The 13,078-nt window shown below is 39.6% G+C and overlaps 1 protein-coding gene across 2 annotated transcripts; it reads right to left on the minus strand.

The window, feature by feature from the left end:
* Nucleotides 1-2,727: 2,727 nt before the first annotated feature.
* On the minus strand, nt 2,728-10,252 carry LOC103721143. Of its 2 annotated transcripts, none has more exons than XM_039131305.1 (6): nt 9,754-10,252; nt 7,662-7,747; nt 5,702-5,848; nt 4,366-4,489; nt 3,311-3,471; nt 2,728-3,089 (listed from the first exon to the last, which is right to left on the minus strand). In XM_039131305.1, the coding sequence occupies exons 1-6, from the start codon at nt 9,926-9,928 to the stop codon at nt 2,997-2,999; spliced, it is 786 nt and encodes a 261-aa protein (XP_038987233.1). In that variant the 5' UTR covers nt 9,929-10,252; the 3' UTR covers nt 2,728-2,996. The 2 variants fall into 2 exon arrangements, with proteins under 2 accessions (XP_038987233.1, XP_038987232.1); XM_039131304.1 differs by having other exon boundaries at nt 3,185-3,471; nt 9,754-10,242.
* Nucleotides 10,253-13,078: the final 2,826 nt, after the last annotated feature.

The raw sequence follows: 13,078 nt of genomic DNA on the forward strand, positions 1-13,078 counted from the left end.
CTCACTTATTTAAACGACATGATCATAAATTTTTTATATTTATATAATTATACTGGCTATACTCGTTCACAACATAGATGGACTACTTTGTTCTCATGCAAATGTATCATACATGTCATGCCATATAAATAACAACAAAACATTATCATTTATTTGCTCTTCGAGGCCATCCTTGCTTTCCTGTTGCTTTTTCAAATTTTGTTTTTAGGGGAAGTTGGGCTTGAGGCATTATTTAAATTGCATAACCTAGGACTCGTTTGATTTGCGGGAAAAAAAAGAGAAAAAGTATGACCAACGAAAAAGTAATAAGATGCTTCTTATTTAATTTGAGTTTTTAGAGAAGAGAGAAGAAAAAGTTGTATTTCCATGAAAATATGATTCTCACATTTCATAGAAAAATTTTTCTCATTAGAAACATATAAAAGTTACTTTCCTATGAGCCAGAAATTATTCCATTTTATTTTATTTTTCAAAAAGGTCATTCAATATTAAAAAGGCATTAAAGATTTAATTTTTATTAAGCGTATAATAGAAATTATACATAACTTTTTCAGAAAAATGAATAGTCAACCAAACATAAGCACTCTGAAAATCTGTCACTTTTCTATGGTCAATCAAACATGCCAAAAGTACTTTTTCGAACATCTTTTTCTTAAAAATCTGCTTCTCAAAAATTATATTTATAGAAGAAAAAATACTTTTCGCGAACCAAACAAGCCCCTGGTGTTCAACTTGCATGGGCATGAGGTAAAAGGTATAGTTGTCTTCAATATGCCCTCGTCTCATGGGAAAAAAAGAAAGAAAAAGAACTGTCCACTTGCTTGACAAAGGTCACGATTAGTTAGGCAAACTCCTATTTGAGAAATTTCTAAACAAACGTAAAATCTGCCGATGGATCAATTTATGAAGAAAAAAAAAATCAAACATGGAATTAGGGAGGGGAGGCTAAGATTCAGCATTGAAAGCTTTATACAGATCATTCATCTTAGCGGCAACGGTACGATACTTTCGCAATAAACGAGAAGCCCAACGGAATTCCTGGCAGAAACCCGTCGAGAACTCATTCAAAGCCTGCCCCGCCGCCGATCACCCCAAAAACCCAAAATATAAAAATAATAAATAATAAAAAGACATCAAAAAAAAAAACTTATGTTTGAGATCGAATGTCCATATGTTATGTCTTCTTCTCATGCATCTGGAGGGGAATGAGAGAAATTGAGGTTTACCCCAAAAGAAAAAAGAAAAACGCTTTCCATTTTTTTTAAAAAACAAATCCATCAAAAAGTTGTTGGTTGTAGTTACTGTTGTAAACTTTTGATCTTCTATTCCTCATTTTTGCCCTTTATGCAGGCTCTGCGCTCTCTTGCATCTGCCAAATTTTCATTCATCATTTGTCAAGTTTTCTCCATCCCCTTCGATCGTTTTCCTCACAAACTTCATCCCAATATCCGGATCACTGCTCACACAATCCCGGATTTGAGCATATGACTATGACACTGATAAAATACTAAAATGAAACCGGAGCATCCTTAGCCAGCCCAAGTGAAGAGACATCTTGTTACAATAGCGATCCAGCATGGCTGCATGATCACCAGGCGTTTGTACATGACATGGAACAATGAATAATAGGCCTATAAACGTACAGTTTTAGAAGCACAAAGAAGCTAGATTGATACGAGCGCACGAGAAATATGTTTGAGAAATGGCATAGAAAATAGGGGCAAAAAGCAATCTGCGGGCGTTCGTTCGATCTTAAACCCCACCCAGCTTGAGGCCCAAACGCCGGGCAAACCATGTCGAGCATGCAAAAGTAAAACCAGAGCTCTTCTTAATTGAGCACGGAAGCAAGGATCAACACCACCCAACGGAATCCAACCTCGACCTCCCGTTTAAAATAAATGACCGAAGGTGGGACACCCGAACCAATATTAGGTGGCTCTCATGCAGGCAATTTATTAGAGACCAGTCAAACCATATTCCCATATTTTATCTGGTTGATCAAAGATCGAGTGAATGAGCCTGTAAATGCAACATGTGAGAATGCACGGGCCATTAATCGAGAATGCAGCCTGGTCATGACAGACCCATCAGCCATCAGGGAGTTCGCCGATATTGAGCAAGACCGGCTCCAGAGCCATCCCATCATAGGCCTATGTCTGGTTCCATCAGAACCTGAAATATAAAACCATCCACGGTTTTTAGCATCCAAAGCGTATCGTCGACCCCACCCATGGAAGAGTTCATCATGTGACACGTACTACGATTCAGATAATATGGAGGCAGCACTGGACCACAAAATTTAGATGTACGTTCCTGGCCACTTGGGAAACCAGCATGCCCCACCACCACAGCATCAGATTAGCTCAGGCCGGATGACCTGCAGATGGGTGCACCATTTAACTGGCGGGTCTCGTCAGAATTTCGATCAAGTCTTCGCATTATCACCACGGCTGACAGCAGGAGCATGCTGGAAGATCACTTGATGTGTCCCTTTTGGCCCCATAGAGCACTGCAGATTTCATATCTACATTTCTAATTCAGAGCACTTCAGGTTGTTACAAGAAGGGCACCAAAAACCAGCATCCCCTGTTCGTCATCTTGGTCCTTGTTTCCATATTCATGCTCGTACGAAGCACATCTGATGGATGCGAGCAAGCTCGATTGGATGCATCGACCTCCAATACATGTTTGGGAGTTACACACAGGTTACGAGACACCAGCATGCAATGTACATAAAACGTGCAAAGCCCTGCTATGGCTTTTACCAGCTCAGCTATACATATACGCTGTTTCACACAAACATTAGACCTTCAGGAGTCAAGATATGGAACATTCATTACACGTACTCAAGGACGATTGTCGCACAAGTCCTCATAACGGGGGGAAAAAAAAGGAAAGAGAGACCACATTCCACTCACGGTTACCCAGGTTGATGTACCAACTTCAGAAAGGTGCGCTGATGCTCTTCCTTCCTACTTCATCCAACACAATTACCTCTACATAAGCTTGAGCATTCTCAGGCGCTCTTCATGTTCAGGATCCAGCTTTGGTGGTGTGTAACACCCACGGAGGTCTTCTACCACATATTCCTGCGTCAAACGGGCATAAACTTAGATAAACAAAGTGAACAAGAAAGATAACCCAAACATGGAAGAAAAAAATGCATCTTATATGGTTTGCTTGCTTTTGTAAGCTCCCTCTTGGTAAGGATGTGATAATGCCTCTGCCAGATTCTCTGGATAGCCATGGTCGCTGCGAGGAAGCCGTAGGCAATGCCAAGGATGGCAAACACAATGACAAATATGACTACCAGTGCAAAGCAAGCCTCCATTGAAGCTGGGAAGCAGTCCAGGATGCCCCATCCATAGCAACAGTTACGACATCCCGCCATGCAGGGATCATTGTCATTGAAAGATGAGCAATGCAGTATAAGCCCGAAAAAACCCAGCAGCACAAAGAATACCAAGACACCTGCAGATGAAAACTATCATCAAGTAAAAACTAATACCGATTTCACATAAACATTTTCCCACTTCCTGCTATTTATGCTATCAGAATTGTAATCTTAATTTTGGCACAGTAAGCAATAAGAGAGTACTACAGATCTGTACATTAGAAAGAAAAGTCCTGTTCTTAGACAGAGACTACCAACACTCCAAAGCACACGATATCATAACAATATCAACACGTCATCTTGCAGCTTGAAGTACAAAATTTGCAGCAAAGAATCAACTGTTGCTGTTTACACAGCTGGCTCAACAACCATATATAATACCAGCCAACCAATTATTACGTTCCAATTAACAGCTCCACGTAAAGAATAATTTGTTAGTCAAAATTATGTGTTTTGGGTGCACCGGTCAGCGACCGGTTTGGCATGATACAGATTCGTACCGTGCCATTCTGAGATGTTTCGAACTCTTTTTATTATTATTTTTCAATTTCTAATTGAAGTCGCCAGACGGTTTGCCAAGTTCGGCAAAAGAAAGTATATGACTTGCCGACTTCAATTCAAAGTTTAAAAATAAAAAAAGATTTCAAAAGAAAGGCCCGTGTTGTGATCCTCCACCTCGTTCTCTCTCCCCTGTTCCATAGAGGACAACCTCGTGGCCGGTCCTCTCTCTCTCTCTCTCCTCCACACCACCTCTCGGCGATAGAACGTGGCAATCAGGCTGCCGAACCGAATGGGATGCTTGAACTGTGCTAGTAACTGACTAGTCCAGTTTCGTACGCCCTAAATCAGCTGGTTTGGTCCGGCTCAACAATCCTTGGTTTTATGTCTTTTGTTAATAAACAAGGCTAAAGTTTCCAAATTGCAGCAAAATGGGGCAAATTAATCTCAACAATAGATCATGTAATACTCACCTATGCAGTAGTAGAAGGATACTGGATGCTTCGATAGTATGCGGTCCCAACCATCGCTGAATGAATTTCTAAAGCTCCCATTTCTGTCCAAGAAATATGCAAATCCACCAATGGTAGCAATAATCTGCAAAAAAATGTAGGACATGCGAAATACAATCATCAGCAATCATAATATTGACACCACAAGTTATTCTAGAGGAAAAGCTACGGTGATGCAATCAACATAATCATTTTAGTTGAAGAGGGCACGAAATCCTAATTTCACATATTTCTGATACTTCACAGAGAACCATCTTTGAAAGCTCTCAGTAGATACTGGTCAGAAATACATCAAAAAAATTCTGAGACCTTCAAAGATCAGTTGCAGAGGCATTATTTAGCTGAAGTTAGCGGGGCAGCAGTTCCAGCATTAATTGACAAAGCATCCTAAATATAGTATGGTTAATAATATATTCACCATGATATGGTATGTGAATGGTAATTGCACATCAAAGCACCATAAAGCACCATTTCCAAATGTTGATAAAACATGTCTTGATGAACTACAAAGTGGATCAACAGATTCCACACAAAAAAAAAGTGAAGATTTATATAAAATGGAAGGTCTCGAATAATAATAAAAATCCCTGAAAGTGAGAACAGAAAGCATTCTGAGAAACTCCAGCCAAATTATAGTAAGGTGCAAACTAGCGGTAATGCTTAATTAAGTGAACTGCTGCCATCTGATAGGAATCCACATTCTGTGTCAGGTGACTGTTACTATGAATAGTTTAAACAGGCAAAGGCCCTCAAGATAGCCATTATTAGCTGCATGAGAAATCTTAGGGCCAGTTTGGATGCCCACACAAAATATCCAGAGAATATGCCATGAATGGTAGATGGTGGGAAGAGGTTAGATCCGAAACGAAACTTTGGCTTGTGCAATCCCAAAAAAATATGGGACACTGGACATACAATCTGAGTAGGAATCCAGTATCTCTCATTGCTCCTGATTTTAATCTACCATCACTGCCTCTCTTTCAAAATTTAGATGTGGGGAATTTATCCTCGGATAGTTTGTGTGGGCATCCAAACAGGCCCTAAAACAGCCAGTTGTGCGATTACATTTCATCCTTTCTTAATTTTGATAGATATCATATGACAATTTGGCCTGTTAAAACTGTTATTTGAAGGTTATAAGAATGAACTAAATCCTAAATATGTTTGACAGACCAATCAAGCATGTTCAGCATTAGTAAACTATATCCAGCAAACTAAATCTTATGCATGTTGCTTCAAACTTAAAACAACCACCTAAAGAAGCATTAAAAGTGAACAATTAAAAGCCTTCACCTACAGTTTGAACAGCAAGGAATACAAGAAGGACATCCCTGGCTACAAAGATGCGGAATTTTATTTTACGCCAAGAGTAATCCGCGAACAGTTCTACTTGAAGATGGAATTGTGCCTTGCATGTTGTGCAGTGAGAGAAGGCAAATCCTTCCTGCAAAAAAGAACCACCAGACGAAGGAATCATCAGCAGATTTTTTGTATTATCAGATAAAAATTAACATGCTGTAACTAATCACTCTACAAGAGAAAAGAACATAAACATCTTGATCATGTACGCATTATGACCTAGACAAAATGTAAATAGAACCTGGCTAATTTCGAGTTCAACAACAATTTTGCATTGATATAATAGATGCTTGTCTCGATTTATATAGCATAAGCATAGATGCATATACACTGGTTGGCAGACATGACCAAACTATTCATGAAGGAGAGATAAACAATGCACGGACAAATTGTTGATCTTATGCCCATAAGCTCAAATAAAGTTTGGCTACATTCTTAGATGTCGTAATCCAGTTCATTTTGGGAATTGAAATTTAGTTTGAGAATAAGGAAACCATAACTCCAGCTCATTTTGGGAATTGAAATTTAGTTTGAGAACAAGGTAACCATAGATTTGATGGATCTATTTGGATGTCTGTTCCCATGTATTTTTTCTTAAAAAAATGATAAAGCTGCGCACACGCAAATATGTATTAGTAAAGTGGGCATGTGCATGTCCAATAAAATACAGAACCTACATGATCAAGGCAATGATTTTATATGTGGAAATGGGGTTGACTGAGAGAAAACATGGTATGTTGAGTGACTGATGGAAGGCTGCCATCTCTAAACTCGGGTAACACAAAGTAATTAAGATGGTCGATTTTAGAAACTTAGGGGTATAAAAGAGAGACAAATGAGAATGGAAACCATTTAGAAGTCAAGTTTTATCAAAAATGGAAATTATCCAAGGGTCTGGGGAACAGGACATCCATGGTAGAGAGGGGAGGTAACAGGAAGGGGAGGCAAATAGAGAGAGATCACGCCATTAAATCATGCCATTTAATAGTCAAGTTTAATCAAGAACTGGAACATCTTAGAATCACATAATGTCAAACACCATTATATGATGTTTTGTTTAGGCATGAGCTATACCTATCAATCAACAAACTTCCAAATCCCATTATGCCAACCCTTCCTGTAATAGTTATGCAACCAACCAAGCCCTTGTTTTCTTTGTATCATGGAGATGAGAAGAAACAAGATAGAATAAGTTGCTCCAGTGTACACATTATTGGTAGTTCCATGAGACAGTGACAGAATTTGCAAAAATTAACCCTTCTTTTCTAAACATTTCTATTAGTTCCATGTGCATTTCAAATATAATATTTACTATAATTGGTTTTCTATTTAGAGCCTTCAACCATTATTTATAAGAGAAAATATTATAAAATATTTTTATAATATTTCTATTAACTATTTAATAAGAGCCTTCTAGACATTCCTATTAGCTCCTTGCTACCTGCGTATATAATCCATTGCTATTTTATACAACCATTATGAGAAAATACAGATCTACTGGTACTTTTGATGTTAAGAAAACAATATTATACAATACTTAAATACATCAGATTCCCTTAATCATTTGTTATTTACCTGTACTTTAACCCTGCATTAGTTGTTCGTCTTTATGGTTTTAAGTAATTTTCTCTATCATATGGGTTGAAAACCCTGTTATCTGTTGGACCTCTGGTATTGTGTAGCTGTCATCATAATCTGTTCTACCTAAAAATATTTTAAGGCATTTCTAATAATAATTTAATCATAGTCACTACTCAAGCCATACAAGGCTTACAACCTCATATCACCAGTACAGGACCTTAGGTGCAAAGTGGCCAAACAGGAGAGTAACGACATGCTGATATCTACCATTATATACAAAGTATTTTAACATAATAAAAGGCCAGGAGGAAAGTTGCCTTCACTGAGCGCCAATGATCAAGGCATGAACGGTGAACAAACTGCTGAGTGCCTTTGCACATGCATGGAGATATTAGCTCATCACCTACACCAAAGTAACAATACCATAGGCCATCATGCATCAATGATGATATGAACTGCCAACTGCTACAGTTTGTCAATCTTACAGAATATGTAGTTCTTCAGAAGCAAAGCAGTCACTTAACAGGGAAAAATAGCATGTTCTCAGCCTAAATTGGTCACAGCAGGGGAAAAAAGATGGCAAACCTTTGAAAGCTCTACACATGGCTGGCTTCAAGAGTGGTAGTCGATGCAATACAGGTCATATTAAGATTCTTCCTTACCCTATATGACTAATCTCATGCTTGTGCAGAAAATAATGGAGTGTCTGCTACATTATGTGTATAATCTACACCGTTGAATGCAGTAACAGAGATGCGAGCCACTAACTGCTCTCCAACTAACAATCTATTTTCTATTTCATCTGTCCCAAATTACGCTTCAGTTTAAGGTAACCATCAGAAAGACCAACAAAACTAAATAAAAGGTAAAAACCAAATAAGTATAAATGCGTGAAAAAATGGCATGAAAGAGACATGCATATAGTTTGATCTGACAATTAAAAAGCTATAAAAAAATTGAAATAAATGTTCACTTGTAAAGGCCCTAACTTCCACCTTCATAAAGTTATGAAAATAAGCACGCTTCTCATGAAGGATTGATTACAACTATGAAATGGAAGACCTAGCAAAATCACATGAAACGCCCTCTGTGATCAACTATTTAGTCAAGGTCATATTTTATGCAGTTTCAGAACACACTGATGAGCTTTAAAAGGCTTTATTTATTTTCTGACATCTTAGGTTTCTTTCCAAGGATAGATATAGGTTTACACAATTTACCAACAGAAATAATATAGTTCAGGCAAATGAAAGTGCATAAGTATAAAAATCTAAATTTGGCGACTGGATCACAAGATAGCTCTTAGAAAGATTCTTCCAGCACATCCATAATTACTTTATTACTGGTCCCGACAAGGATAAGAAGCATGAAATACCAAAATCTGGTGATGCAGAAAACTGAAACAATACTAAGTTACTAACACATGATTAAAGTGAATTTAAGAGTTCAGTCAAAATTCTAGATTGGTTTATGTTTCCCATAGTTTCCAGCCCAGTGGCCTGCTTATGTAGGGGTTAGGCCTCACATCACATTTCCCTAATTGTTCTCCATGCACACATTGACCTAGTGGCCCCACTCTGTTCACAGAATGTTCTGTTCAAAATGAGATACAAACCCAGTATAGGGTCCTATTCAAAAGCAGAGGTTATTGCCATCAACAGATCACGATAAAATAATTGATATCCCCCGCTCCAAAATGGCAGAAGATCAATGCTGTCGTAAAAAGGCATTAACTTCTAAAAACCTAGTTAGCTGGCATCGATGATAAAAGATGTAAATTGTTGGTTTGTACAACAAGCTCTTTCTATTATTCTTTGCTACATAATAAAAAGACATGACATACAAATATTACTTTACTAATGCTATAATCCATATATTCAAAGTTGCCAGCAAAGAGATGCCCAAATGAACACAGGCTACAGAATTGAGGGGTGTTGTATTCATCCTTCATCAGCCATACAAGTGATGCAGGAAAGCAGGCCATAAAAATTCAAAGTTCATAGAGTTTGCATTTTTTCCCTTTATAATATCCCATTAGCATACAGAATGGGGCATGCACTCGGTTTACGCACTCCAACGAAAACAGTTTGGAAATGGAAGTAATTTTAACAAGTCGTACCAAAACTTTCATAATCATAGAAGACAACCGCTGAATTGCACAGACCTAACGAATGCTGGAATTGACTACATATTTCTGAGTTAGGCAAGAATATGCTTCAAACTGAAATTTGAATATTTTAAAAAATCTATCAAGAAGAAGAAGAAGAAGAAGAAGAAGAAGAAGAAGAAGAAGAATTTTCTCTGTTCCAGAAGTCAGAAATTAATGCACAAGCTCCAAAAAAACAAACAAAAGAAAACACATAAAATCAAAAGAATTGATCATCTGAGAAGCCAGAAAAATGAAGTCACCTGGCTCGGAGTCGTGCTCGAGGCAGATTCGGCAGCACGCAGCGGAAGAAGCCTCGATCTCCTCGTCCTTTATCTCATCCGAACTACATGACGAGTCGTCCTTCTTCTGGAGGAGGGGGTCGGAATCCTTCGGATTGGGCTCCCCCTCCCGCTCCACCTCCGACTCCACGTTCATCTCGATCTATCCAGGAAACTCCAACACCCTGGAAACCACAAGATAAACCATCAATCCTGAGGCACATAAAAACCATCAAACCAGAAGCCCACGAGACCCTTAAATTATCCAAAAGCGGCGGATAAAGAAAACCAGATTCCACCCCTAATTCGCATCGGATGTTGGAGCAGAAAAATGGAGGAGAATCGAAGAAAACAAGACTTTCTCGTGGAAAAAAATGGAGGAGAATCGAAGGAAACAAGACTTTCTCGGAGGAGGAGGGATGGAGATGGAGACGAGGACTGCGTCGCACATAGAATTCTAACGGTGACGTGGAGATCCGTAGAGTTCGCTCCGCGACGCGGCAGCGATGTGGGGCTCGCCGACCGGACGATTTGAGGGAGGTTGTCCTTCTTGGACGGTTACGATGGACGGATTTTAAAAGAGAAGCGGGCCCCATCGTTGGGCGGGTGCTGCTGTGCTGGCCGAGGCCAAGATAAAGTTGGGTCAACGCAGAGGACGGAGATAAATCATAAATGTAGCGACGCATGCTGGCCCTGTCGCCTGGGACCCACGCAGATGTTGCCGCTCCTGAGTGCACGGATCGGCTGCAGGCCGCAAACACTGAACTCTTTCAAGACATGCGTATGCAGCTCTCTGGCGACGCAAGGTATGTGTTATTTTGTTTTCTTTTTCTTTTTTATTTACCTTTTTTCCCTCCTCTTCTCGCGGCAACCTTCTTCCTGGTCCCGGGAGGCCAACACCCCGAAACAACTGTAATGCTCCCAATTCAGAGCGAAGGCAATTCAAATCAAACGTTTCCAATAAAACTTCCAAGAGACCTTGCTAAGAAGTTAAGCTGTATATTGCAGGGGCCCGGTCCATTGACCAGCCCCACGAATTTTAGCGCAGCACCAAAAAAAAAAAAAAAAAAAACTCCCGCATGCTTGGCACGTGAGATGGGCGGAAGAGGACTACTGGAAGGAGTCCATCTTCTTCTCCGACTCCACCTCTCTCTAAATTTTCGGTTGCCTTTGCCTCCTCTATTTCGAGACCTATCGGCTCTATTTCCGCGGGAACCGGCCGCCGCCGGCGGAGACTTGTCGACCTCTGCCATCACCAGTGAGTTCCCCACCCCCCTCGCCGCTCCTTCGAGCCAAGAAAGCTGGCACCAAGGCAGCTTTGGGCAGCACCCCTTTCCTCCTCCGTTTCCTCCATGCATGTGGCAGGCCACCTCGCCGCTAGCCACGTCACCTCGCCGCAAGCCGCGCGACCGCCGAACCACCACCATCTACTCTTCCTTCTCTTTCATTTCTTCTCCTCTCTTCTCTTCTTCCTCTCTGTTTTCACCTTTCTCTTCTTCTAATTTTCCCTTTATTTTCAACCCATGTTTCCCTTATTTAATATTTTTTTAAAAAAAGGAAGGAAATCATCCCTTCTTTATTATCTCTCCTCGCCCGATTAGTCCAAACATCCGAGTAAACCTAAGCCAAGTCTCTCTTTTTTTTTTTTCCTTTTTTTTTTTTTTTATTATGTTGGTCGATCCAGACCGAATAGGCTAGGCCTCCAATTGGATCTAAATCAAATAGATCAAGCCCAAAAGTCCTATTGGGCTTAGATCAGGTATCTCTCTCTTTCCTATGTTGGTTAATCTATGAATCGGATGTAATGTTTTAGCCACATCGTCAACGAATCAAAATTCGGCTCTTGATCAAACCCAAATCGAGAATTTTTTTTTTCTTTTTATCCCTATCAGTTGATCCAGACCGAGTCTAATTTTTTTTAATTAGTCTAATTTTCTTTAGAAGATAAATACGATCTAATCCAGAAACCTTCATTTGATCGGATGGAAATCCAAATCTAGATAGCAAGGAGGCATGATCGAGACCGTTCCTTTGTATTAGGTAACCATGAACACCACTTTCTTGTAAAATTTAGATTTTAATCCATAGGATAATCAAGACCTCTGGATGTTAAATTAGTTTCAGTAGTATCGACTGGATTTTATTATAGGATATTTTAAGTTATATAATGTCTTATAAATTTCTGTTAGGATATATACTTATTTTAGATTTTCGGATGACTTTTTAGGTTTGTGGATTTTGATAGTTAGACTACACCTTAGCTTGCTCGTTGAACTCAAGTATGTCTGTCTTATCAAATATATGCACGTGTATGATTAAGACTAAATATTATTACTATTTTTATTTATGTTTTGGCAAAAGAAAAGCACGGACAATAGACTACACCCTCAATCTCTCAACCTCGGGGAAGATGGGATTCGAAGCTAATTCTTTTGTTACAACTAACAAACAATTTACTAGGGCTAAGTATTGGTCGATGTGCTAGAATATGATTGGCCGGTAACTTGGGGGGCCTTGAACTCAAACATGAAATGTTATTCGATCCAAACAATTAATGTTAGCTTCCATGCATAACAGAGTTTTTAGCTTCCGTACCAGGGGAGTCTCTTCTGGTGGGAGCTAATCCGCCGTCTTCAACTCCTGTTCTATTACCTTGGACTCCCCCTCCACCAAGTTCTATTAACATGAACTTCGATGGAGCATGGAGCATTGAAGGCTCCATCCTCCTGTTCTATCATCTTGGACGACCTCCCACCTAATTACGTATCTTTCCGATGCTGGAGATAGTACAAAAAATTTAGTCTTTTCCGGCACATTTTAGAGTCTCTATCGACCATAAGCGTCGATAATTTTGGCATCGACGCTTCTAAATATATCGCAAAAGCGTCGTGTAGGTGGAGGTGGAAAGTTTTTTTGCCGACGCAATGAACGGAAGCTGTGCCGATGTTTATAAGCGTCGGCCCGTTTTGGAGTCCACTGGCGCTTGTAAGCATCGGCATAATTATTATTTTTTTAAATAATTTATTTGGAAACCTTAACCCTAGAGACCTTGAGGATGGCTTCCTGGGGCGGTCCCTGATCGTCCGAAGGCAAGGAAGAAAAAGAGGAAGAGGCGGAGGAGAAGGCCTCTATTCCGAATCACTGTCCATGCTCTCCATTCCCTTCAACCTATTGGAGAAATTATAATAAGAAATATCAAGTTAATCACAAGATAAAAAGATACTATACACCTGAACAATAGACGGTGGGAGAGGTGATGAGAACCCCAGCTCGGCAAGTCAAATTTCGGAGAAATTGGCTGAGGCTA

Source organism: Phoenix dactylifera, chromosome 11, assembly GCF_009389715.1.
Source record: "Phoenix dactylifera cultivar Barhee BC4 chromosome 11, palm_55x_up_171113_PBpolish2nd_filt_p, whole genome shotgun sequence".
Lineage (NCBI taxonomy): Eukaryota > Viridiplantae > Streptophyta > Magnoliopsida > Arecales > Arecaceae > Phoenix > Phoenix dactylifera.

Excerpts from the sequence above, each read along its gene's own strand:
- LOC103721143 (XM_039131304.1), bottom strand. The coding sequence starts at position 9,928 with ATGAACGTGGAGTCGGAGGTGGAGCGGGAGGGGGAGCCCAATCCGAAG. Across the intron at positions 7,748-9,753 it reads CGAGCACGACTCCGAGCCAG|GTGATGAGCTAATATCTCCA; the intron begins GTGACTTCATTT and ends ACTTTGGTGTAG. Across the intron at positions 3,472-4,365 it reads ATCCTTCTACTACTGCATAG|GTGTCTTGGTATTCTTTGTG; the intron begins GTGAGTATTACA and ends TTTCATCTGCAG.